Raw genomic sequence first — 24,322 nt, forward strand, 5'->3', positions numbered from 1 at the left:
AAATAAACCGTTAACGTCTCACTCCTTGAACTCAACAGTAAAGTCCCTGCACGCGCCCGCATACAGTGGTCAGTTTATAACCGTTAACTAACCGTTAACTAACGGCTCAGGTCGTAGTAACGTTAAATGCGTTAAGCTCTGAACATGTCCGTCGATAGGTAGGTGACTAGTGACTAGCCGGCCGCTGTTTGCCTAAATAACGTTACATGTTTTGCCTGGCAGCTGTTTTGTGATAGTAGTAGAGGGAATTAACGTTAACTGAATGTAAATTAGCGGTTATATGTTAACGTTAAATAAGCTATCGTCGAGTGACGCAGGTTAACTTGACAGCTAACTGGATATTATATCTCATACTTGATAACGTCTTAACCTGTTGAGGTAAAGCTCAGTGATGTTACTGTACGTTGTTAGCTAGCTAGATAAGGCTGACATAACAGTGTAAACATTGTCTGTGTGGTTTCAGGATGGAGAGAGACAGAGGGTTTAACTTCAAGCTGCTGGTTCCTCCCAGAGTGAGTAACGGACAGGTGTCTGCTGTCCGACCTCAGGAGATCTGTGAGGAGAGCTGTGGTGACTTCATGAGTACAGTACAGCAGGTAACAGGTTCATTTACCAATAACCTCCAGTACATATTAATGAATACAATCAAGACAAAACGCTGATGCTAGCTCAGTTTCTAACAGAGTACAATAATAAGACAACTTTTCTTTTTCTTTTTCTTACCAGCAATGAGAGTCTTAAACATACAGTATAAGATAAGAGATCAGATATTCCTTTATTAGTCCTGCAGTGGGGAAATCTGCAGTGTACAGCAGCAAAGGGGATGGTGCAAAAAACAAGATGCATCAGCTAACACAGTAAAAAAAGAGATAAACAAAGTGTAACAAAATATGAACCATTTAAATAAAAGGAAGTATAAAAATAGGAGCAGTATATACAGTATTGACAATAAACAGACTATTAACAAAATTGCACAAGTGGAAAATGATATTGCACAGTGAGAATGAATGAATGAAACTCCACCTGAAAATATCAGGTTATTGTCAGTTTTTTGGTATGTAAGTGGTCTACTGGGAGCAGTGCTGGTTGTGGTCTACTGGGAGCAGTGCTGATTGTACAGTCTGACAGCTGCAGAAAGGAAGGATCTGCGATAGCGCTCCTTCACACACTTTGGGTGGAGCAGCCTGTACATGTACACTTGTATCCATTGTTTTCCTTGTTGTAGGCTGTCTAAGAGGTAGTAGTCATTAATACATATGATGACTAAGCATTATTGCTGTTTTCCCCTAGGGTTACAGTAAAGGTTTTGAAAAGGAGCAGAGCATGCCTTTCCCCAATACAAGCGTGGTTGCACCAACTAAACCAACCAGACCAGGTATTTTCTGGCTATATCATTTCAGCACAAAAAGTTGGCAAGAATCTTAAACGTTGTAATAAACTGATTATTGTCCCTCCTTTAAAGACTTCCCCAAGATGAAAGTTGTGCCACTAATGGAAAAAGGCGAGGTAATATTTTCATTGTACAAAAATGTGAAGCATGAATATAGGATTGATTTGGTGATTAGGTGTTTATTCAATGGTATGTCAATTTATTTCCCATCATTGTGAATATTCCCTCAGTATAATTGCAGTCCTGGAGAGCTTTATTCCAAGCTGTTTGATGAAGTTGAGAAAGTCAAGTGTTGGAAGGTCAAAGTTGACTCTGACACTGTGCAAAAGGAAAGGACACTCCAAGAAAACAAAAGAACAATTGAAACTCAGCGCAAAGCCATTCAAGAATTGCAGGTTTGTACCTCAGTGACAAATTTTCTTTATCTGTCTTTCTCTCTCTCTGTCTCTCTAACCACATATTCTTTTTTTTTATCAAAAGATTATTGATAATAGAGGAGCAGCATACTCTAAAACCCTTTGATATCTAGTATATTGGTATCTATTGTGTGTGTTCTGTTTTTACAGTTTGGAAATGAAAGTCTCAGCGTAAAGCTGGTGGAACAGATCAGTGAAAATGAGGATTTGAGGAACAAGTATGGGTTTTGTTTGAAAAATGCTCTGAGACACACTAGACATACTCTGTAGAAGCCAGACAAACATGACGATCTAATTTTTAAATATACATGTTTTGTCTGTACATAATGTCTTGTTAATATCCAATTTTAAATACAGAAACAACGCCACAAGGAACCTGTGTAATATACTCAAGGATACTTTTGAGCGGTCAGCTGATAAAATGCATTTATGTAAGTAAAACATGCTTCACATTTTTCTGCCCCAATATGTGTCTTATCCAGCCATATTATTAAAGTGCTGAAAATAAGGACACATTGCTGCATATTTTATAACAAATCTTTATATTTTCTTCTAGTTGAAATCGAAAGAGAAGAAACACATCACCTCTTTATGGAAAATTCTGGAAGTGTTCAGGTAAAACACCTCTAAATCTACATCATTATGAAGTATTTTCTATTAATAATAATTTGTTGGACAGGAGTCCGAAAGCAGTACTACAAAAGATTTGATAGTCAGTTTACATGTAACTTTTTTTGTAGAAACTGATTGCAGCATTCGAAAGCCTTCGTATTCGAGCAGAAGCTGATCAACAAGAGATGCAGAGAGGTTTTTTTATTTTTTTATTTTTTTACTATTACTGTAGCCTTTTCACTACAATAACTCCAATTCTTAAGATATTTTAATCAGACAGAAATAACAATTAAATGGCATAGGATAAATTACAATTAAGAGAACATGTAAGCAAGAAAAAATGAATCATTTTATCTTTTTTACAGTCAAAGAGGCCTTGCTGCAATTTGAAGATCTAAAAGTGAAATACCATCAGGAATATAACATGAAAGAGGAAGAGGTTCGTAAAATAAAACTCTCTTCAGATCTGTTTATTTGGGAACTTTTGAAACAAACAGCTCAAGTATTGACACTCACATTCACAGGTTGCAGTGCTCCAAACAAAGATTAAAGATAAGGAAAATGAACTCCAAAAACTGCTGCTTGACCTTCATGAAACCCAGAACCACTGCAAACAACTTCAGGAGGCAACAAGTAAGATCATGATTAGATTTCAAGATTAGCTGCTCATAGCTGTATATTTTTAGATTCAGAATTTTGCAAAAAATAAGTTTTGATGAACTTTGTTTTGTAAACATTATTTTGTTTACCAAAACAGTGTTTCCTCTTAAACAACATTCAGTGTTTTGTCAACAATGTTTTTTGTCAACCATGTTTTGAATAACCTTCCCAGCAGTTGTAAGAAAGAGAATGCAAATGTTCAAGGATCAATTAGGTTTAGTTGAAAAATAATAATAGTTATAGTGATAACTGAATTCTCATCTGGTAAACAATGATTGAATGAAGGTCACAGTGTGAACCCATGACTAGGTTCTCTAGGTTTTGTCTTATATGTTACAGCAGCTTTGACTGCGACATCAATAAACAATAAAATATTATTACTAGTGCTGTCCCGAATACCATTTTTGGGACTTCGAAGCTTCTATAAGAAATATTTGAAGGTATTTGAAGCTTTGCAGAGCAGCGCGGCGTGGCAGGCTGACATGGTCTTCTGTAGGCTATGTCTGCCGCACTACTGTACACACGTGCATCTCTAAACACAACAAACAGTGATAGCCTTCTGAGAATAACTAATAATTATTAATGTTGAATAATGAATAATGTTGTGGGATTATTCCTTATTTCATGGGTTATTTGGGGATTTTTTCATTATTATATATATATATATATTTAAAACAAAGCATTCGAATAGTGATTTGTAGGTTGACTACCATGGCAATTGTCAAAGCTTCGAAGCATTTGGGTCAGCCCTAATTATTACTAATGTTATAATGGTTCTTATTTCTTGAGTGTGAAATGTATCAGTATTTTGGGATAACTACTTATGAAAATGACACTAAAAGTGGAAAAAGTAGGCCTTACTATAAAATTCTAACACATTTTTTCATGTATTAGTACACGTTATTTGAAGGAACACTAGAGAAGGATACCAAAGATGATATCATTAAATATTTACTAACTTTACAGATGAGCAATATGAACTTCTTAAAAGCTCAAAAACCGAACAAGAATCCCTTCTTCAAAAGCTGCACACTGCAGAGCAGCGTTGTAAAGAGACTGAGGTGAGTGTGTTGAGATTCTAGTCATTTTAAGTGAAGCTGGGCTCTGTCGTGCATCGACTGCTTTGATTAAAAATGTGTTCTATCCCTCAGAAAAATCGTGAAGCTATTGCGGGAGTGCTGGAACAAAGCAAAAGGGAACACGCAGAGATGATTCAAAACAGAGACTTGAGCTTGCAGCAGCTCAGCAGAGTTAAAAATCAACAAGCGGAGAAGCTGGAGCAGATTCAGACAACCATTCAGGAGCTACAGAATTCACTCGCCTTAGAGATACAGAGGTATAATTAGCTCCTGAAAATTCAGAGCATTTTTCTAACAAAATACAAATGTCCTCATTACGTTATGTTCCTGTTATGAATGATTTTCAAGGGCCAAGGAACTGGAGGATAAACTCATGGCGAACAACAAGGAACTTGAAAGAAGAAACACACTTTTAGGTAAGCCTCACTGAGGAAGTATGTAGATATTTTTATTTGATGCTCTTTTAAGCTGAAAGAAAATGTTTTACTTAACAGGAGAGAGCATGGAGCAGAGTGCAAAGAAAGATGGGCAGATCAAAATCCTTGAAGATGAACTGGTAGGGTGTATTATAATTTTATAGAAGAGTGTATTCTTTGCTTCTCAACCATTCATCGCAGTCCGAACACTACAGAATAGAACTGGAAGACACTCACTGTATGCTATCGTTGTTCTTAGGACAAAACATCTAAATCCGTTCAGTCCATGAAGGGTAGGAATGATGTCACTGAAGTTAGAGTGGAGGATCTCACAGCTGAGCTTTCGAGGAAAAGTGAAGAAGCCCAGGTGTTTAAGGTGATACAAGTAGATGCTTCATCTCAGAAGGAAAAGGGATATTTATTCCATTATTACAGATACTTAGATAACATTGTTTGTTGATACAGAATGAAGCAGAGGTTGAGAAAGCAGAAAAAGATCTACTGAAGAAGGCTTGTGAAGCTGCTGAAAATGCACTAGACAATTTAAAGGAGAAGTCCACAGAGACCGAGGTTTTTACATGATTTTCTTACTGCACTCATCATCTCTTACCCACTGTGGAGATCTTTTTAGGGAAACTTTTTATATTCAATAATATGGTGTATTATACATAGTACATAGCTTCACTGTGTTGTGTTTTTTATATACCGTCAGATCAAAGTGCAGGTGCTGGAGGGACAGTTGTTTACTGAAACAAAGAAGAACAAAGAACTGACCTTTCAGATGGAGCAACTGACGAAAGACTTCATGCAGCACAAGTGAGTTCTTAATAGCCAGCCATTCCATAATATTAGCATATCAAATGTTATATTAAACTATTGTAATCTAAATGTTTTATTTATGTTATTCTTAAGAGTAAAGTACAAAGAGCTATTATCCAACTTTAATGAGCTGCAGTCTGAGAAGACGGCCATTCAACAGCAGTTTGAGAGTGGATCTTCTAATGTGAAAGCTACTGAGGCAAACATAAAGGTTTGAATTATCCAATCAAATGTGATATACAATATTCATTGTGTACATTAGCTGTTTGCATTAGGTGTCAGTTTTTTTTATTTTTTATTACTGACTATCATATGAATGACACATTCTGAAAGCTGTTTTGACTGATTAGGTAAGTGAGAAGAAGGCGGTGAAGCTCACAAGAGAAATTCAAAGACTGGAAGAAGAAAATCAGTGTTTACGGTGAGTGTGGACTTTAGAGACCTAAAGAGGTTTGACATTGTGTCATTTTCGAGATTAAGATTTTTATATTTTTATTAAATAGAGAGGAAGTAAACTCCATTAAAACCAAAAGCCAAGGGACGGAGACTCTGCAGAAGAAAATTGAAGAAAATGTAAGTATGCCAACTAAACCAATTATCAATAGTAACACAAGACTTCATAATGATGCATGTTCTGAAATGATGATTTCTTTGTGATTTTTTTGTGTATAGTGTGAACATCTGCAGGAGGAAATTACAGAAAAAGAGAAACAGATCAAATCTGTGGAAACAAAGGTGATTAAAATGCTGAAAATGTGAAATGCTATTATTATTGATTGAATTGAAATAACAAGAAATTGTTTTTTGTTTTTTAGCTGTGCAATCTCAGGAAGAAATTTGAAATTAAACTTAGAGCCCAGGAGGAATACCAGAAAGAGGTTAGCGATGACTATGAAACTGGAATGGTATTGTTATGTATTCAGCTAACAGTTGAATTGTATATTTTCAGAATAAAATGCTTAAGAAACAAATAACAAAGGAGAATGCAAAATCCAGTCAACTTGAAATTGGGGTATAGTGATGTTTTTTTTTTTATCTTCCAGTTCTTAATATTTATATAAAACATTTAAACTACCAAATATAACCCTGTATGATGTAGATGGTTGTTTTTGTCTTTAGATCAACGATCTTCACGAGGAGTCCCAGAACCTTAAAAGACTGAACGAAGAAGACCAGCAGAAGTTGCTTAAGGATCTTGAGTCCAAATCAACCTTTGCAGCAGAGCTTGAGAATGAGGTTACTTATATATTATGTTATTTACCATATTTTTAGCTCTTCATAATCAAAAAGTAAGGATAAAAACACCTTGTCTTACAGGTACAAAAGCTCAGATTAACAGCAGCAGAGGCCATCAAGTACAAGGAAGACACAGAACTCAAGTGTCAATACAAGATAGCAGATATGGTCACACTGATGGAAAAACACAAGGTAAGGTCATCATAAAGTATATGTTTTACAGTCTGAAAATGGTCTTTTCCAGCATGACTGTCTTTCCAAACACATGTTGCATTGGAAGGAACTTTACTTTTTATTAATAGAGCCAGTATGACCGGATGGTTGAAGAAAAGGATGCAGAGCTTGAGGAGAACAAGAAGAAAGAGGCAGAGGCTGTTGCCCATAGGAAATCTATGGTATGATGCTTTAAAATCCTAAATTACCAATTAGTAACATATGAAACAAGATTATATATTATTAGATAATAAATAATTATATCCAAATATAAATTCTTTAAATCAGGAGTTGGATCTCGCGAAGCACAAGACAGATGATGATCAGCTGAAGCAACAGCTGAAGACAGAAATAACAGAGAAGGTATGTTCTAGGTTTGCTTTTTACTGAAACAGCTTGTACTTAACCTGTTGAGAGACAGTCCATTCTTTGAGAAACACTTTTCATTGCTATTAGAAAAATGTACAGAAGGAGCTGACTGACTTGAAGAAAGAAATGTCATCAATGAAAACCGCTCAGCTGTCAGAAGCAAAGAACAAGCCGGTACAAAATCTGTACATAAGTAAATAGGTTGCCACTGATGACATCACATGTACTTAACCAAGAATTAATCTTTAAAATTCCAGTCTCCCGTCTCAAACTATAAACAAGGGAGATGCTCCGAGACTCCAAAAGAGAGCTCTATAAAGAGACACGTGTTTGACTTCTCCAAGGCCAGGAAAACTCCCTCCTACAGCAAGGATGATGGAAGGACTGCAGTTATGAGGAAAGCTGTGAGTTTAATCTACCAAATGTTTTTAGATTTATGCAGAAAATTATCTTATTTCAGGCACATTCATAATTGTTGAGGCGAGTTGGAAATCAAATAAAGTTGTCTTAACTCGTTTCTGGATTTTTGATGAATTTTGATGTTCAGGTTGAGTAAAAATACTGTAGACATTGTGTATTAACTCACCTGTTAGTCTCATTCAGACCATCTTCCCATCAGGGATGTCGACTTATAACCATTCAGCAGTATTTGCCCTTTTCATACAGACACACTGCCATTATTCACCTAAATTGTGTGTGAAGAAAAATAATGGAAGATGTTTTGGTGTGTGCATGTGCACATAAAGGCCGTATACTTGCAGTGGTGGAAGGAGTACTCTGATCTTTTACTTAAGTAAAAGTACTAATACCACAGTGTAGAAATACTCTCTAACAAGTAAAAGTCCTGCATTGAAAATATTACTTGAGTAAAAGTACAAAGGTATTAGCATCAAAATATACATAAAGTAAAGGTACCTGCTGAGCAGAATTGTCCCTTTCAGAGAGTTTATATTATTACATATCATATTATTGGAATATTATGACTGATGCTTTAACACATAAGCAGCATTTTAATGTGACAGCTGGTGGAGGGGGAGCACATTTTAACAACTTAGATAGTTGGATAGTTTAATCTGCAGAACAGTATCATATTTCATAAATAAACTGATCACATGTTTTGTTTGTAAAATCTTCATCTGTAAAGCAACTAAAGTTGTCAGATGGATGTAGTGGAGTAAAAAGTACAATATTTCCCTCTGAAATGTAGTGAAGAAGTATAGAGTATAGAGTAGAATAAAATTGAAATACTCAAAAGTAAAAGTACCTCAAAAGTGTACTTAAGTACAGTACTTGAATACATGTACTTAGTTGCTTTCTACCACTGTGTATTCTCATGTGCATCCATGTGTAGGAAAAGTGTCATTCTCACTATGCACTGTATGTCAAAGCGCTGTGAATGAGTCACTATACATTATTACTGAATGATATTGGGTTGCCAAGAGATAAATTAAACTATGATAACATTTTATGTCTTCTGTGGTGAAGGAATCTGACACTGAATCCATCAGAACATCACGTGGAACAACACCAAAGACCAAGGTAGATGACAGTTTAATCTATTTACACAGTAAATGTTGATTGGATATGATGATAGAGACCAGTATAACATCAGAGTTTAGTCTACGTGATTCTGTCTACTACTATAGCATTCATAATCATAAAACTCAGACTGGCATTGACTTTGCATCATAGGAAATTCACAATGAAGACCTGAAAACCCCAAGAAGTATTACAAACAGGATTGGCGGAACATCAAAAATCAAAGTAATATACAGTATTATTCTGACATTTTCCAAAATGAATGAAAACATGAATGACTTTTGCTGACATTTACTCTTTGAATTCCTTTACAGTCCTACAGAATAAGGACACCTCCTGCTGCTGAAAAGGCAGCACGCTGGGGGAAGGGCATCATAGAGTTTGACCCCAAGTCCGACAGCTCTGATCAACATGATCTCTTGGTGAGTTGTATTTTTATAGGTTGATGTTTTTTTTGTCAAAAGAATGCAATATCCTCGGTTGTGTGGGTTGTTTTTTTATCATTTGTGCAAGATTGCCAGCAGAGCTGAATTGGCCTTCTCTTTCTCTTCTTGGCAGACCTTTGTAAGTGCACCCGCACCCAATTACTCTCCTCCACACTGCAAACTCAACATCTTCAAAAAGGTAACATGCTATTCGAGAAATGAGATTCATTGCATTGTATTCATGGACAAAAAAAATAATAATGGTGACTGGTAATTTTTATTTAAAAAAATTGAATCAACATTTTGTTCAGATCCAGAGCCCTGTCACTCAGAAATCACCAGGGAACTCCTTGAAATTAGCTGCAATGAAAAGGATGAGAGATGCTGGTTGGACCGCTGTTACTGGCTGTGACAAAAAAAAGAAGACGACCAATGAGAAGATCTTTGCATAAATAGTGCTGTTACAGGTCAGATAAACTGTAATCACAATACTATTAGAAAGGTTCAGATGTTCATATTCCAAATTTGTTGACATGCATATAAGGCACTGTTAGGGATCAAATAGGCAGTAGTAATAATAATAAGAGGCCAATTTATTTCTTAACATGCATTGAACGTATTGTTATGGATCAGTTAAACAGTAGTGTTAACAACAGAATGATATAGGTGTCAGTTTGTTTGGGGTTTGGAGGTAGATTTGAAGTGACTGCAGAGTCACCCTCTACGCTTTTAAGTATTTTGAACAAAAATCTGTTTGTTGTTGCGATGTTGTATTGAATAATTTATCTTTACTGGTGTTCACAAGAAATCTCATTTGTTCTGAACAAATTTATATTGTTGGTTTGGAAAACGGTGTAGTTATTTATTACTATCTTAAGAGATTTAATATATTAATGTATCCTAGTATAGACAGTGATATAAGTAAATGTAAAGTTCAAATCAATCAGCATTGTCCTTGTTTGAATGTTCTGCCCATCGTAATGTTCCCTTCCTCTCTGCCGTCAGCCTCTCATGAAGAATTTAAATCTCACAGTCTTGAAATTGTACTAATTAGTGGATGAGGAAAATTGGGTTCTGTCCATCCTGTCAGACGCCAAAGGTCACACCTCAAACTGTAGGAACTCTCTCCTTAATGAAGGAACTGGAGACGGAATTGAGATTGGTCTGCTGGGGCTGTTGGCACGTTGTCGTATATTGGATGGCCGTCATAAAGTCCTCCAGAAATTACGAGTGTGTCATCGTCTGCCACAAATTCATCTGATGAAAATGAAATAGGTATTTTGAACTGCTAATAGACAGACGAAATAGAAGGTATTGATTGTGTGATGAAGGGGAGGTCCTTACCCGTGTCACCAGTGTTGTTTAGAGGTTGATGCAAGTATTGGATTTTATGTTTACATCTGTGAAACACGAACACAACCAATACCAGAGCAAACACTCCAAGAGCAACGCTGAAGACAACAGTCATATTCATTTCTGAAGCGTTTAGTCCCAAACCTAATAACACAGGTCAAAGGGAACAAATTAAAGTCATTCACAAGTTAAATATTAACTTACATTGAGCAATTAGATAATTAATAAAACCGAAGCTTGATGCTTACCATGTGTGGTTCTGTCCGTTGAATCGGTGGTTGTGTTGACAGTGTGAGATGTATTTGCAGTTGTGACTACTGTAGTATCAGTTGTACTTATGTTACCTGCTGTGGTCTGTGTTGTTGGTGTCGTCAGTGCAGTAAATGTTGGAGTGCCAGGTGTTGTGGTCGTCAGTGATGTACTGTTTGTTAAAGGAGTCGTGATGGTTGTTGACTGAGACGTCTGGAGGTGACTTGTGCTCTCATTTGTAGCTGCTGTAGTTTCGGTGGATGTTTCATTGTCCCCGGTCATGCTGGTAAATGGAGTCGTGTTCTCAGTCATGTTTGAGGTAACAGTTACATGTACAGTAGAGTTGGATGAAGATATCGTTGTCTGAGTCATGTTTAAGCCAGGGGTTGTTATTGTAGGTGCGACGGTCGAATTTCCAATTTGTGTTTGTGCCACAGCAAAAGAAAGGGCCAGAAGGTAACAAGCAAGGGTAGCGAAGGTGGAATCCATGGCCATTTAGTTCTGTACATGGAAACAAGACATGGGCTGAAAAACACTTAAATGCACTGTTCCCTTATCTTAGTAATATTCAGTTTGAACCTAAACACTGTGCAGTGAAAACAATACCTTAAATATGGTGTATGACCTTTTAAAAGTAGGTCATATGTATTACATAACAGCTCTGTTGCAGGAAACAACTTCAGACATGCTAAACATGACTGTGTACGCACTAAGAAAACACATAACTCTTTTCTAGTCTTTTGTAGTTACGTCGATGGAAACATTCCTAATCTTCCTCTCATGCGAAATATGTAGCGAGTCCAAACCTCGATTAAGAAGTAAACGACAGATCAGACTCACCTTGTTTTGTTAGAATCAGTGAAAACAGTAACTCAGTTCACTTCCCTGTCAGCGAGTCTGCCTCCATGTCACGGACGACTCTCCACTTCCTATAAACCTGGAACAGCTCGTGTTGATTTGCTGGCAAAGTGGCAGGTGAAAGTGGGCAGGTCAGGTCTTTGTAAACTTCCTTTATTGTATGTTGCCAAGGAGACAAGGGACACGGTTATTACCTCGACCAAAGCTCAATCTCTCTCTCCCTCTGTCGGCCTCTCCCTTGTTGCTCAGTTCAAATACATTTTACAGCCCTGAGTAGAAGAGTAAGTGCGTTGCCAAAGCATTAACTGCACTGTAAAAATATTTTTCTTGGCTTCACTCTCCTGTATTCTATCTCACAAACATACAAAGGTCATACTACACTCACTGGAGTTCTCTGTGCTGAATTTGTATGCTTGTGTATGTGTTTTCAGTCAACACGGTTGAACTTTGTACAAAATGTTTATTAACAAGTAGAATTTGTGACTAATTCATACAGGTAGTTCATAAATTTGTGTGCAATTTCCATATACAAATAACAAATAAACACACAACTCAAACAGTTACCCAATGTTTGCTTCAATACAGTAATGCCTTCGCACATATTGTAAAATATCAAACAGTGTGCTTGTCTGTGTCAGCGTGACATGAAGGAGGACACGTTTCACATAGACAACATAGCAGCTGCTATGAGGGAGAACAATTGAACAAAGGGGCAATAAAAGTAAAGTTGCCACATGGCTGCTTAACAGGAAATGGGAGCAGCTCAGTCATAGTGGGGCAAATGATGTGGTGACCTTGTGTTATTTTAAAAGCTTTTTTCCCCCCGTTGTTCTAATGAATATTAGGCTATGATAGCTGAAATGCTGTAGTTTAATTAATGGGTTATGTTATCCCACCATATGTTGCAGAAGATTTTCCTGCTGTACATTTCTTGTATTTTTCTGTTGTTTAAGCACCTCAGTAGAGTAGCAACATAAATAGGCAAGCTCTGTAATTTCAATTATATCCTTTTAAATTTCCGTTTTAGTTATGCCGACCTTTATCAGTAGTTGTCAAGCTCTTAATGTGAAATTTTAATTATTTAGTATTTTAATTCAAGCAACATGTTTCAAACATCATAATTCATATCAACATAAATAGGCACATGCTGCTAATGGAGCTACAATTATTTGTTTTTGCAAATCAAATGCACCACAGGGATTTAGCAGCAAAATAATTGTGACTTGTCATTTATATGTTTATAAAAACAATTGCATTAAATTGTATCCACGAAGGAAAAATGTATCGATAATAGCAGCGTTACAGTCTGGAGGCTTTTTCAACATGTTTACTCTTCACGTCAGAGTCTGTGAATGTTGGGTTGTCAGCTTCCATATGAAAATCTGTTGCAGCCTTTTCTGTGACATCTGATGCCTGTAGTGGATTGAGAACAAACTATTAATAACATATGACAAAATCTATATATCTGTATATATGTAATATATCCTTACTTTGTTACCAATTATCCACAAGAGTGTCAGTCTCCTACCTCTGATTTACTACATCTGCTGAAGCAGATCAGGTCACTCGTCTTCACAAACAGATCAGGGTTCATTTTATCTTGCTTGCATCCTCCTAAAAAGAAAGACATATTCCCATAACTGTTTTATGGTAGATTTAGATTATGATATTCCATATTATATATGTCTGCAGTGGAGGTAGATGTTAGGAAATGTCTCACCTGTGATCATGCTCACCAGCAGTCCAGACACGATTGTGGTCAGTGTACCCAAGGCAGAGAAGTAGAGGTAGGACAGAGAGTACCAGGTCTCTGCCAGAGGAGGCCTTACACTGACACACACAGGAAATCATTGTTGTAACACCAACATGATTGCCACTTCTTTCTGATGATATACTGTATGAAGCATGGCTGCAACTAACAATTATCTTTTTAATCAGTTAATCTGCAGATTAAGATCTTGATTAATCGTTTGTTTTGTCCAACTAACAGTCCAAAACCCAAAGATAGTTAGTTAACAATGATATAAAACAGAGAAAAGCAGAAGACTTTGCTATTTAAAGTTATAGAGGAGCAATGTCTACCTGAGCAGAGAACGAAGTCGCTCTCCATCTGTGTGTGTTGTAATCAGAGCTTCTCCTTGCTTTGTTGACATAGCCGGGCTGGCCGCACATGCCCTTTAGTGCATGTTCGTGCATGTGAACTTGCCCCACTTGCTAGCTCACGGCCGCTGCTCTGCACTGCTCTTATACAGCGGTTATAGCTGATAACGCCGTGTAGCACCCACCCTCAGTTTCCCCCTCGCTGTTATCTCTGTCAGCACTTTTGCTGTTTTTTGCACTGTTGGCACCGTTAGCTACAAGCCGCTGGCTCGCCGTCACCATGTTGAAAGCCGTTGAGAGGCAATAGAAAATGCTCCCAATTCCGTATTTAGCACCTTTTAAAAAAATTATCTGAGGAATCGATCGCTTGTTAAATGAGGTGCGGATTACTTTTCTGTTGATCGACTAATCGATTAATCAACCAGTTGTTGCAGCTCAGGTATACATATACTTCTAGATTGAATGTCTTTGGATTTGGATTTTCACTCGATCACTGTGCACATCAATTGTGTTTCAGAATTTATTTTGAAATGCATTTAAAGCCTATACAAAAATACATTTCTGAAATGTAGTCCAGAAAAGCAGTGGGTGCTGCATATTTGATCAAGTTTAATTAAGTTTTTGGATATAGTGATATAGCATTGTAGCATTCCAATGGGAGTATTCCCTGTGTAAGCGGGTTTTACCTTGATGACAGCAAAATCTATTCATTTTTACTTATATGTTTATTAAGTTTTTCTTTTCGTGATGAATTGACAAATGTAAGTCTTTTTAGGCCATTTTTTAAAGCATTAAATAATTTTGTATTCATTTGCTACATTAAATTGCTAACATACTGTGACCATATCATGTGCTTTAGTGACAGCAGATGGACGTATGTTTCATGTGATATGACTCACTCAGGCACTGCACTTGTCCACGGAGCTGTCGTTGTGTAGTTTTGGCCCATTGTGTTGTTGCAGCCGGCCGTGCTGACATGGAGAGGATTTGTCTTTCCAACTGTTGGTGGGTAAATCTGGCCTCCGATCCCCACCCACAGAGTCAACACTAGACCAATGATCATTCCCACAAGCCCTCCCTGCAAAGTCAATACAACTGCAGTCAAATACTTCCTGGATGTGTCACAGTTGTTTTATTAGCTATACTTCTTTGTGCCGTCAGAGGGTGCAGTTGTGCAAGCAGATGTTCCAGTAAAAGAAAATACTCACTATTGAATTCGATGTGCGGAACAGCATGCCTAAAAGGTAAAGACCAAGAAGAGGCCCGCTGATCATGCCAAATATGGACAGAGCTGCCTGGAAACAGAAAACTTTCAGGCTTGTAGTTCTTAGTGTTCAGCTCTAGGTGGTGCTGTAGAGCAATAACAGTACTTACCTGCAAAACGCTTCCCATCACTGAAGCAACTCCAGCCATCCCAATACAGAGGGCACCAAATAATACACCTGGGAGATGATAAATTCAACAATATTGAAATAAAAGAAAGTGCAGCTTTCAAAGTGTAGATCCAAACATTCTTTGGTGCAAATTATATGGCAGGTTAGCTAAACATTTTCTTAAGTTTTCTAGACATTTAAATGTTCTCATGAAAATGTAGTGATGGCTATAACTGAGGTTGATAGTAAATAGTGCTTTTTGGGCTCAGTGCATTTTAAAAAAGACATTTTTTCTTGCTTTTCCAGGCTATCGGCAGGTCTTGAAAAGTCTTAAAATACATTGAATTCAGTTTTTAAAAAGGCCTTACAAAGGTCTCTTACCAGTCATAGACAGTCATGTTAGTTATTAGGGCTGACCCGAATGCTTCAAAGCTTTGAAGCTTTGACCGTTGCCATGGTAATCAACATCCAAATCAGTATTCAAATGCTTTGCTTTTGTTTTTTTTATAAGTATGTAATAATAATGTATAAATCCCAAAATAGCCCATAAAATATGGAATAATCCTACAACATTATTCATTATTCACATTCAGAATGAATTATTATTAGTAATTTTCAGACGGATATCACTGTTTGTTGTGTGTAGAGGTGTGTGTGTGTACAGTAGTGTGGCAGCGGCACTGTCCCGGGCACTGAAACGGGGGAGATGGAGACAGACAGACAGAAGAACATGTCAGCCTGCCACACCTCGAAGCTTTGAATACCTTCGATATTTCTCCTCAAAGCTTCGAAGCCCAAAAAATGGTATTCGGGACAGCCCTATTAGTTATAAAGTATTTCTGTATCCGATTACGGGCTGCCGGGACACATACATAAACTGAAAGTAGGATTGTTGCGACAGTGGTCTGTGTGCGCAGGAGACAGATCTTTTTTGTGACGTTTCAATCAGCACTATCAGACATATAGCAAGTGCTGTTACTACTGTTTGCTGCAGTTGCTAGGATGCTCATCTTCCAATACAGGCAAGTGTCACTTTTAGCAAAAACTTAAATGAAATTATTACAGTTTAAGTGTTTAATCCCTCCATCTGTTTTTTGTCCCTTTCCTAGGCCCAATCGTCCTCACTGTTTTGTTCCATCAAACTTTCACTCTTAGGTGTGATACAGGTATTAAATAGTGTTATGTAATAACACTCTAATCAACAAATGAAGAAGAACATTATGATCTTGTTTAAATACACCATGGAGCCACACCCTCGATCTTACATTCCCAAAAGACATATGGTAGATGTGCCTGCCTGTTCATGTTTCTCTCAGTAAATCTACCTGTTGAAACACTACAGATTAACTACTGCTTTTACATTGAGCCCTGTGAAGTCTGCTTTTAGAAACTCTTCACAAATAATGATTTAATTTTGTCGTTAAAGTAACAAGTTTTTCTTTTTTCACAGCTATCAGGCCGTCTATTGTTTACACGCTTCTAATCATGTCGTAACTCGTACAGTGCAACTGGAAACACTTTAAATAACAAGATAAGATACTGGTTATCTTATTATGTACTGGTATCTTGTGAGCTTCCAGTAGTCGTACTGTACGATATTGTGATATTTATGATCAGAATGTACCGTAACAGTTTTTCCTTAGCATTAGTCACTCATTGCTTTACGCTTTGCTGATGCCTGCTCATTCTTGGGCTACTGTGAGAGCATTTTTTTAAACTTACTCAGACCCATGTTCAGCCAAGACACCTGTTTCTCTGTCAGGTTTTTGCACAGTGGAAGAATAAAGTCTTCCATGGTGACGGCAACAAGGGCGTTAATGCTGGAGGACACCGTGCTGAAAAACATGCAAAAGTAAGCTTTTAGTCACTGGACAGAACAGGAAGACTGATGCATTTGAATGAATAGATTACAGATAAGATAAGTCTCAGGTAGCAGCATGCAGATGGTAGTTTTGTGCATCATGCATGGATAAAATGACTACAACAACAATGACGTGGACTTTTCTCAGGAAACAATATAAGCCAGGTATTGTCAGCTTATTCTTTCCTTACCATAACACCTTATCTACAAGATCATTTCCTTACCACACAGCATTTCTAACTCTGAAGTAAAATGATAGATTTTTCCTTGTTTGCTTGTCTCAGGTCTCACCTAAGAGTCCCACTGTATGCAGCAGCCACAAACAAGCCAGGGATTCCTGGGTAGTCTGCCAGAATATCCATCACAAGGTAGGGCAGCAGCTGGTTTGCAAATATAAGCCATTTTTACTGTTAACACAACGAACAGAATGACGCCCATGTGTTAATGAGTAAAAAGACAATTCCAGCTGCAGTTACCTGGTCTTGGGTGGTTATATCGCCGTTTGTAAATGGGTCACAGTTCTTGTAAATGGAGAACATGGTGAGGCCAGAAAACATAGCCAGACTCACAGTCACCCACAGGCCAACCATGTTCACATACAGAGACCTGAGGGACAAAAGAGGACATGTCGGTGCACGAACCTTTGCTCACAGCTTATAAAATACCAATTGCATAGCATAATGGGAGCGCTCACATCTTGGCATGTCCCAAGGTTTTGCAGGAGATGTAGCGTTGCACCTGGGACTGGTTGATTGAGTAGATGGACACCCACATGATGCTCCCACCGACTACGATAGTCCAGAAAGTGTGCCGCTTCAGAGGATCCGGGTCAAAACTGTGATAAAACGTGTAAAAGTTTGAGATGACACTTTTTGGGCAATAAGCAGAATTGATAGTCAATGTTATTGATGATTGTGTGCAGAACAGTTTACAGTGAACCTCGCTTCTACAGAGCAATTACTGTGGCTGCAATCTCATTGTTCTGATTCAGGAAGCCCCACCCAATGCGGTATCATAATTAATGGTTTGAAACAAACTAACAACAAATGCTATCTTGCACAACTCTGCTTGTGCACTTACTCAAACGCCTCTAGTCGGCCTCCTTGGCCGGCGTCTTCCCAGATCTTCGTCAGGCCTCCCTGCAGTACAGCTCCTCTAGCTATAACAGCCACAAAACCTGCCAGCATGATCACCATCTGCAGCACGTCTGTCCAGATTACTGCTTTCAGACCGCCCTGAAACAAAACCCATGTCGGAGTCAGCTTATCATTTCCATTTGTGAAGTCTTTCCAATTTAGTGCTAGTTGAGGCTTGCTGTGATGTTAAATTGTGTACGATTGCACATTATCATGCAGAGAACAACTTGCTTTAGTTTCACAAGCAAATCAGACAGTAAAATAGGTAGATGTACCAAAGTGGTACCAAAAATTGGTCCTAAAAGCCAATTTCCAGACTGCTTTTAGTGTACTATTTTTCAAATACAAGCACACTTGAACTCGAGGATTTCAGTCAATGTTTGTATACAGGTAGACATACTTTTATACTAGTGCTGCACAATTAATCCAAATGTTATCGAAATTGCAAGATTGCCTACTGCAGTTGTCAAATCTCAGGATAAAATCGCAAAATTTGTTAAAGGTGAAATGTGTGTCAAAATAGCGTTTTTAAATTAAATATTGTGGTGCTGCAGAGATGTCCTGGCCTACGCATCATATTCTACAGACTTTGTTTGCAGATCCCCCCCAAAAATCACACCATAATCATTTTAATATGTTTTTCAATGAAAATAAGAATAATGATGTAAAAATGATCATTCCTTCTAAAATCGCAAATCATATCGCAGTTGCAATATCAGTCAAAATAATCGCAATTAGATATTTTTTCTTATTAAATCGTGCAGCCCTATTGTATACTCCTCGGCATGCAGATTATTAATTCTTCTTAACTTTTTGAAATGCACAATACCAACCACAGTGCAGTAGAGGATGCACACCGCTCCTGTAGCCACCAGCACTCCCCATAGATCAAGTCCTGTGACTGAGAAATCACAAAAAACAAGCTCCATTATGATTTCAAAATAAACCTATTGAGGCATAACATGTGACAGTTTTAGTAAATTCAAGCCAAAGTATCCACATAACCTCTCTGAAATTATGTATTTATCCATATTTTTTTACTTGACAATAGCGATACATTTTCCCTTTATTTAAAACAGAAGCACGCGTGACATGGTCACCGTGACATGGTCACCGTGACATGAACCACCTAGGTTCAATCTGTGTTTAACGAGAAAGAAGCACAGCTATAACAACTTGGTATTATATAAACTTTGTTATCAGGACAAATCAAATTACCACTAACACAGGAACCTCTGGAAGAACAAAGCGTCATATAAAGTACTTTTTATTCATAAGTGTTGCGGGAACAGCCCATGTATAAACTTACTTTGATTTAGCGCAAGAGCTGGAGCATAGATGACCAGACCGGTGTACAGGGCCTGACGAAGGAAGCCACCATTAGTTTAATTGGATGGAAACACAACAAGCTTGTGATTCATATTAATCTTGGAATTGGTATCAATTTTACATAAAGTCACAAAGAAAAAGAACAGGTGCTTTTTACCATGTTACATGTTAATTACGAATGCTTGTTCCATTCTTCATGAACTTTTATTTTTAATTATCTAAACACGAAAGGTCATTGAATATTAGAAAAATGTTTTAGTTACCGTCTGTACGATGTACATTGATGTCCCAATTATCCGAATGGGCCGGCTAAAGCGCAACTCCAGGTACTAGAAATGAAAGAAAACACATTGATTTGGTTCACACACAATAGTTTAATTTAAACATCCTTATTTACAATTTGTTTTTGTTTCTCCATTTTGGAGGAAAGACTTTTGTAGCAGTTGGACTCTGTACAGCCTTTGATAGCCATTAACCCCAGATCACTTTAAATCAACTGTAGTGGATGGATCATTAGCCACATTAACTTGTAAAACTCTGGCCTGCTTTATTGGACTATCATTAAAGCATGCTTGCTTTATTGATCCTTACATTTTAGCCAGCCTTTGTACCATTATAATCATTTACAGTCTGTGACATTTCCTCACCTCATAGGCGCTGGTGATCTGCAGTCTGTAGAAGAGCGGGACAAAGATCTCAGCAGTGACGGCAGACATGATGGCATAGGAGAAGCCGAAGAGCCAGAAGGCAGTTCCGTACCGGTAGGCCTCAGTAGGTGTGCCAATGACAGTGATGCCAGACATGAAGCTGGCAGTGAGCGACATGGCAACTGGCACAGCTGTCATTTGCCGTCCTCCCAGCAGGAATTCGGCGCTGCTGATGTCCTTGCGGCTTCGTATGGCTTGGAAAAGGCCGATGCCAGCTGTCCCGACAATTGTGCCAGCGAACACCACATAGTCCCACACAGAGAACGTGGCCACTTGACCACCTGTACCAACCATGGTTAGTTCAGCAGAAGGAGCTTCTCTCTGAACTGTCGTTAAGAATACTTCTGTATTATGCAAGCTTGCTAACGTTTAATGTTCTTCCCTCTAACTTATCCTGAAATTGTCCTCAACTCCAGTTGTATACCAATACCAACAGCAGAAATACACACTAAAGACAAACAGAAAAATTCTTATCAGTGCATTTCAGACGCTGTCAACTGCGAGATGTTTTTAAATCAGCTGCTCTCATGTTAAAAGTTTCCCTTCAAACCTTCAAACAAAGAATAGATAAATTCAAAGATTTCAGGGTTTTAGTCCTTCCTCTGTTGTTTTCGGCTTTTTCCAATCCAACCATCAACTATCAGAGTCGCTCCGACTGATAGTAGAAGAATGAGACACTTCAACCACCGTACAAGTCCTGTAATTCGCAGGAATCTGGTCCACTCTGATGCTTTCGGCAGACTATAAAGATTAGTTCGCTTTAGTTAATAATCCACCAAGGACACACGGTACTGAAGTCAGCCATAATTCCAGTGATCGTAAAAGGTGATAATCTAGTGGTTTGTTCTGACATTTTCTGCTGTCAAGGGGTCTCCATTCACACCCAGGATGGGTCTTTATACAACTCCAGGTTACTCAGTAGTCATTCATTATGTGAGGAATTTCAGGAGGCAGGACCGGTTAAACCTTTATGGTTGGGTAACTCGGGGTAATGTGATTACATTGCTTTACTAAATATGTGACAACTACGGTAATAAATAGTGGAAAAGTAGGTGCAAGCTGTTGGCTGGTGCCTTTATGTCAGTACAACAGATATTAAGTGTAATTACTTGTAATATTAGAAATCTATTGAATAGAGATTTTATGGTTGATTTCATTTAAGTCACTCTTGATGAGAACATCAGTTCCAGTCAAATCTTAAAACAAGTTAATGTAAAATGGCACATACTGTTAATGTTTGTAAAGATGAGTAAGAGCTGGGCGAAGGAATGAGCTGCTAAACTGGACAATGACTGACTCACTGTATTGTAATATTCTTTGCGAGCATTTACACACGTGACTACACATGTCAGCCTGTAATTGAAATGAAAAAGAAGAAAATCAGTCTGTCCATTGTATTTATAACAGACCCCATGAATGCCAACAAAAATGTGTTTGTAGGATTTCTATTAAATTATAGATAAAGAGATAAAAACAAACACAACAATGGCATTAAAAACAACTGCTTCACAATTATGATTACTGTACTTTGACTACCCTCGACAATCATTAAACAAAAATATAGATAAGGAAATCCCTACGCAGTTGGCTAGAAAATTGTACTCCTCACTTTTTAAGTCCAGGTACTGACTTGTCAGTAGTTTGACGCGTGTATCTGAAGAATGTGGTGTTCAGAGATGAATGCTACTGCAACAGTTTTTAATTCACTCACTATGAGAGCAGATTAGATAAGCCTGCTCTGGATGTTTTCTACCCGTGTTCATTACAAATTTGGACTGGAACAGTTTGTGATCATTTATTGTGCACATTGCTGACTGGTGTAGAATCTACAATGCACCGAAGCATCATTTCAACATGCACCTTCAGGAAGTGCTCTGATGTGTTTTGTTGTAAAATAAGTGCTTCTTCAGTTAATTTTTATCCAAATGAGAGACAGATTAGGTTTGTTTCGGAAAATGAAGTAAAACTCAAGTTAAAATTTGAGAGGCTCTATGTAAAATATGCATTCTTTCAAGCAAGAAATTAAGCTTTTGGGCAGTTTGAGACATCTAGTGGACACTGTTTCAGACCACTTTGGACCGAATCAGATACACGAGTTGCAAAGAGGCTTTCAGCTGGTGCAGAATCCATTGCGTCAATTTCTTTTGGTTATTGCATGGACTTTGTTCTTGAAGGAAATCATTAATTCATGTCATCCACATAATGGACTAAGAGTTCAGTTTTTCCTGTTCGTCACAGATCGAAGATAACTGCTACCTTGGATGCAGGTGAATTATAAAATGTTTGCATAAATACCGTTCAGCAGGGATGTTCAGACTCACAGCATCATCAGGCCTGCAGGTGCCCGCATCTCTCAAGCAGGTGACACACACACATGCAGAGGGGAGCACATATGATATTTAAAACTTGTCATCCTCTCTGTTAACTGGTTGTCAATTTGTCTCTTTATCTTTCCTCCCCATACAGGTCCCAAATTGATTTGGAAAAATTAACATTGCTTAACATGGAGACGGCAGTGTTCACCTGCTGGCTCCTCTTTCTGCTGTTCAGCCCAGCTGTTCCCATGTGTTTACCCACCGACTTCACCCTGTACGTGGAGAGGCCAGAGTGCGACTACTGTGTGGCGATCAACACGACCATCTGCATGGGATTTTGCTACTCAAGGGTACGTATAAGTCCTAGATTGTCACTCATTCCTTCAGGTGGAAAAAAAGAAGACAGAAAAACCATCATACAGAAAAATAAACATTGAAAGTATTTTCAAAAAATGTAGTTATAACTTATAAAAGCATATGTACTATTTTATTACATTTTAGAATATATTAAATATGGAAAATGAAAGAGTGAAACATAGGTATGTGGTTTAGATAAACTGCATTAATGAATACAAAAATGTTCCCATTAAAATCATAACATTTGCAACAAAATTAATAATGGGTCTTTATGTTTAAAATATATTACGACATCTTCTTAACAGAAGGTTTAAAATGTGGTTATAATGTTGAAAATGACTCAAATCTGACCAAGATTTTGCAGTAAGGTTAGAATTGTAAAGAAGTGATTCATTTTATTTTTTATCAAAAATACAGCAAACCTTTTCAAACAGACAACTTTTCAGGTATTATTCCTGACATAAGTACAACATGAAAAGTTCACAGTTGTGTTTTACATAAGGTCAAGTGACATAAAAATTTAAATATTTTGGGCCCATTTCTTTCCGTCTTCAGTTGAAAACAAGCCCATAAATAAAGTTTTGTTATCTCACGGAATTTAAATATATTATAAGAGACAGAATCGAGTAAGTCTTGCTAGATAACTCGTCCTCGAGTGATGCAGACAACCATGGAAAACATACTAAGGCGCTCCATCTTCAGGTGAAAAAATATACAGTATAGTGATTATTATTTTATTTTATTTTCTGAGCATAGGCAATAAAATGGAGACATTTTCCCAAACAGGACAAAACACAATAACTAATAATTAATACAGATAATCAAACCAGATTATGCTATATTGTAAATACAAAATTGGCATAAATAAGAAATAAATCGGCATATCGCAATTTGTCAGGTCAAGGAGTATTGCATAATGCTCAAATAAGTAGTAGTAAGAATGTTGATATGTAAAAACATTGTAAACAATGTTTAAAAGATAGTCACTGGACTTTAAATGTACATGATGTTTAGAAAGTCAGAGGATATTACCGGAATGGCAAAAAGTCTACTTCATCATTCAGTCCTGGAGGCTTAGTAGCCTTTAAATTGACAATCCAAAATGTTTCTCATTGGAAGTGTTTTCTTAGTTTATCGCCACCTTTTATATGGTTAGGTATGATTTTGAGGGCAACAGTTTTCAGTGAAGATTGACTCCCATGTCTTGCTTGATTGTAATAAACAGCCATAGGATAGTTTAGATTTTTTGTACGAATAGCAGTTTTATGCCCAAGTAAAGTAAAGTTAAAATCGTAAACAAAAAGATTATTGATTCATTTTAGTTTTTACCAAAAATACAGCAAACCTTTTCGAAGTCCCCGTGTCAACATACAACTTTTTGGGTATTATCCCTGACATAAGGGCGGCTGTGGCTCAGAGGGTAGAGCAGGGCGTCCACAAATCGGTAGGTCGGTGGTTTGATCCCCGGCTGCTCTGGGTCACATGACGATATGTCCTTGAGCAAGACACT

The 24,322-nt window shown here is 37.6% G+C and overlaps 3 protein-coding genes across 7 annotated transcripts in view; 2 read left to right on the forward strand and 1 right to left on the reverse strand.

The window, feature by feature from the left end:
* sycp1 (synaptonemal complex protein 1) lies at positions 1 to 9,653 on the forward strand. Of its 2 annotated transcripts, none has more exons than XM_037766869.1 (35): positions 1 to 158; positions 464 to 596; positions 1,291 to 1,375; positions 1,463 to 1,506; positions 1,621 to 1,785; positions 1,957 to 2,024; positions 2,164 to 2,237; positions 2,363 to 2,421; positions 2,547 to 2,613; positions 2,784 to 2,857; positions 2,943 to 3,051; positions 4,045 to 4,139; positions 4,230 to 4,414; positions 4,506 to 4,573; positions 4,652 to 4,713; positions 4,833 to 4,949; positions 5,039 to 5,143; positions 5,286 to 5,389; positions 5,486 to 5,603; positions 5,743 to 5,813; positions 5,896 to 5,965; positions 6,065 to 6,127; positions 6,208 to 6,270; positions 6,342 to 6,404; positions 6,512 to 6,628; positions 6,710 to 6,820; positions 6,931 to 7,023; positions 7,130 to 7,204; positions 7,298 to 7,384; positions 7,468 to 7,614; positions 8,696 to 8,749; positions 8,903 to 8,974; positions 9,064 to 9,171; positions 9,308 to 9,373; positions 9,486 to 9,653. In XM_037766869.1, exons 1-35 carry the CDS (start codon positions 145 to 147, stop codon positions 9,624 to 9,626), a joined length of 3,147 nt encoding a protein of 1,048 aa, XP_037622797.1. In that variant the 5' UTR covers positions 1 to 144; the 3' UTR covers positions 9,627 to 9,653. The 2 variants fall into 2 exon arrangements, with proteins under 2 accessions (XP_037622797.1, XP_037622804.1); XM_037766876.1 differs by lacking the exon at positions 1 to 158 and adding an exon at positions 360 to 378.
* slc5a8l (solute carrier family 5 member 8, like) lies at positions 9,207 to 22,382 on the reverse strand. 4 transcript variants are annotated; one of them, XR_005206569.1, is made up of 16 exons: positions 20,081 to 22,382; positions 19,697 to 19,762; positions 19,414 to 19,465; positions 18,938 to 19,005; positions 18,049 to 18,203; positions 17,663 to 17,803; positions 17,445 to 17,574; positions 17,260 to 17,348; positions 16,830 to 16,942; positions 15,109 to 15,176; positions 14,943 to 15,029; positions 14,634 to 14,812; positions 13,355 to 13,464; positions 13,163 to 13,248; positions 11,617 to 13,047; positions 9,207 to 11,277 (listed from the first exon to the last, which is right to left on the reverse strand). XR_005206569.1 is itself a non-coding variant. In XM_037766891.1 (15 exons), exons 1-15 carry the CDS (start codon positions 20,432 to 20,434, stop codon positions 12,934 to 12,936), a joined length of 1,812 nt encoding a protein of 603 aa, XP_037622819.1. In that variant the 5' UTR covers positions 20,435 to 22,382; the 3' UTR covers positions 9,207 to 12,933. The 4 variants fall into 4 exon arrangements, 1 of the variants encoding a protein (XP_037622819.1); XR_005206568.1 differs by having other exon boundaries at positions 9,207 to 10,671; positions 10,776 to 13,047; XR_005206567.1 differs by having other exon boundaries at positions 9,207 to 10,431; positions 10,519 to 13,047.
* The window catches only part of tshba (thyroid stimulating hormone subunit beta a), a 7,775-nt gene continuing 3,749 nt past the window's right edge, over positions 20,297 to 24,322 (forward strand). Inside the window, exons 1-3 of the mRNA XM_037766943.1 lie at positions 20,297 to 20,435; positions 22,379 to 22,501; positions 22,607 to 22,805. Of these exons, the coding sequence (XP_037622871.1) occupies positions 22,644 to 22,805 (162 nt within the window). The 5' untranslated portion in view covers positions 20,297 to 20,435; positions 22,379 to 22,501; positions 22,607 to 22,643. The remainder of the gene's footprint in view (positions 20,436 to 22,378; positions 22,502 to 22,606; positions 22,806 to 24,322) is intronic.

The sequence above is a fragment of the Sebastes umbrosus genome, chromosome 1 (assembly GCF_015220745.1).
Source record: "Sebastes umbrosus isolate fSebUmb1 chromosome 1, fSebUmb1.pri, whole genome shotgun sequence".
Lineage (NCBI taxonomy): Eukaryota > Metazoa > Chordata > Actinopteri > Perciformes > Sebastidae > Sebastes > Sebastes umbrosus.

Bases quoted from the DNA above. Each gene is read 5' to 3' on its own strand.
- sycp1 (XM_037766869.1), top strand. The intron at 4,714-4,832 runs GTAGGGTGTATT...CGTTGTTCTTAG, and splicing joins AAATCCTTGAAGATGAACTG to GACAAAACATCTAAATCCGT. The intron at 9,374-9,485 runs GTAACATGCTAT...CATTTTGTTCAG, and splicing joins AACTCAACATCTTCAAAAAG to ATCCAGAGCCCTGTCACTCA.
- slc5a8l (XM_037766891.1), bottom strand. From the start codon at position 20,434: ATGGTTGGTACAGGTGGTCAAGTGGCCACGTTCTCTGTGTGGGACTAT. The intron at 17,575-17,662 runs GTGAGCGCTCCC...TTTGTCCCTCAG, and splicing joins ACCTTGGGACATGCCAAGAT to GTCTCTGTATGTGAACATGG. The intron at 14,813-14,942 runs GTGAGTATTTTC...TTGACTTTGCAG, and splicing joins TCCGCACATCGAATTCAATA to GGAGGGCTTGTGGGAATGAT.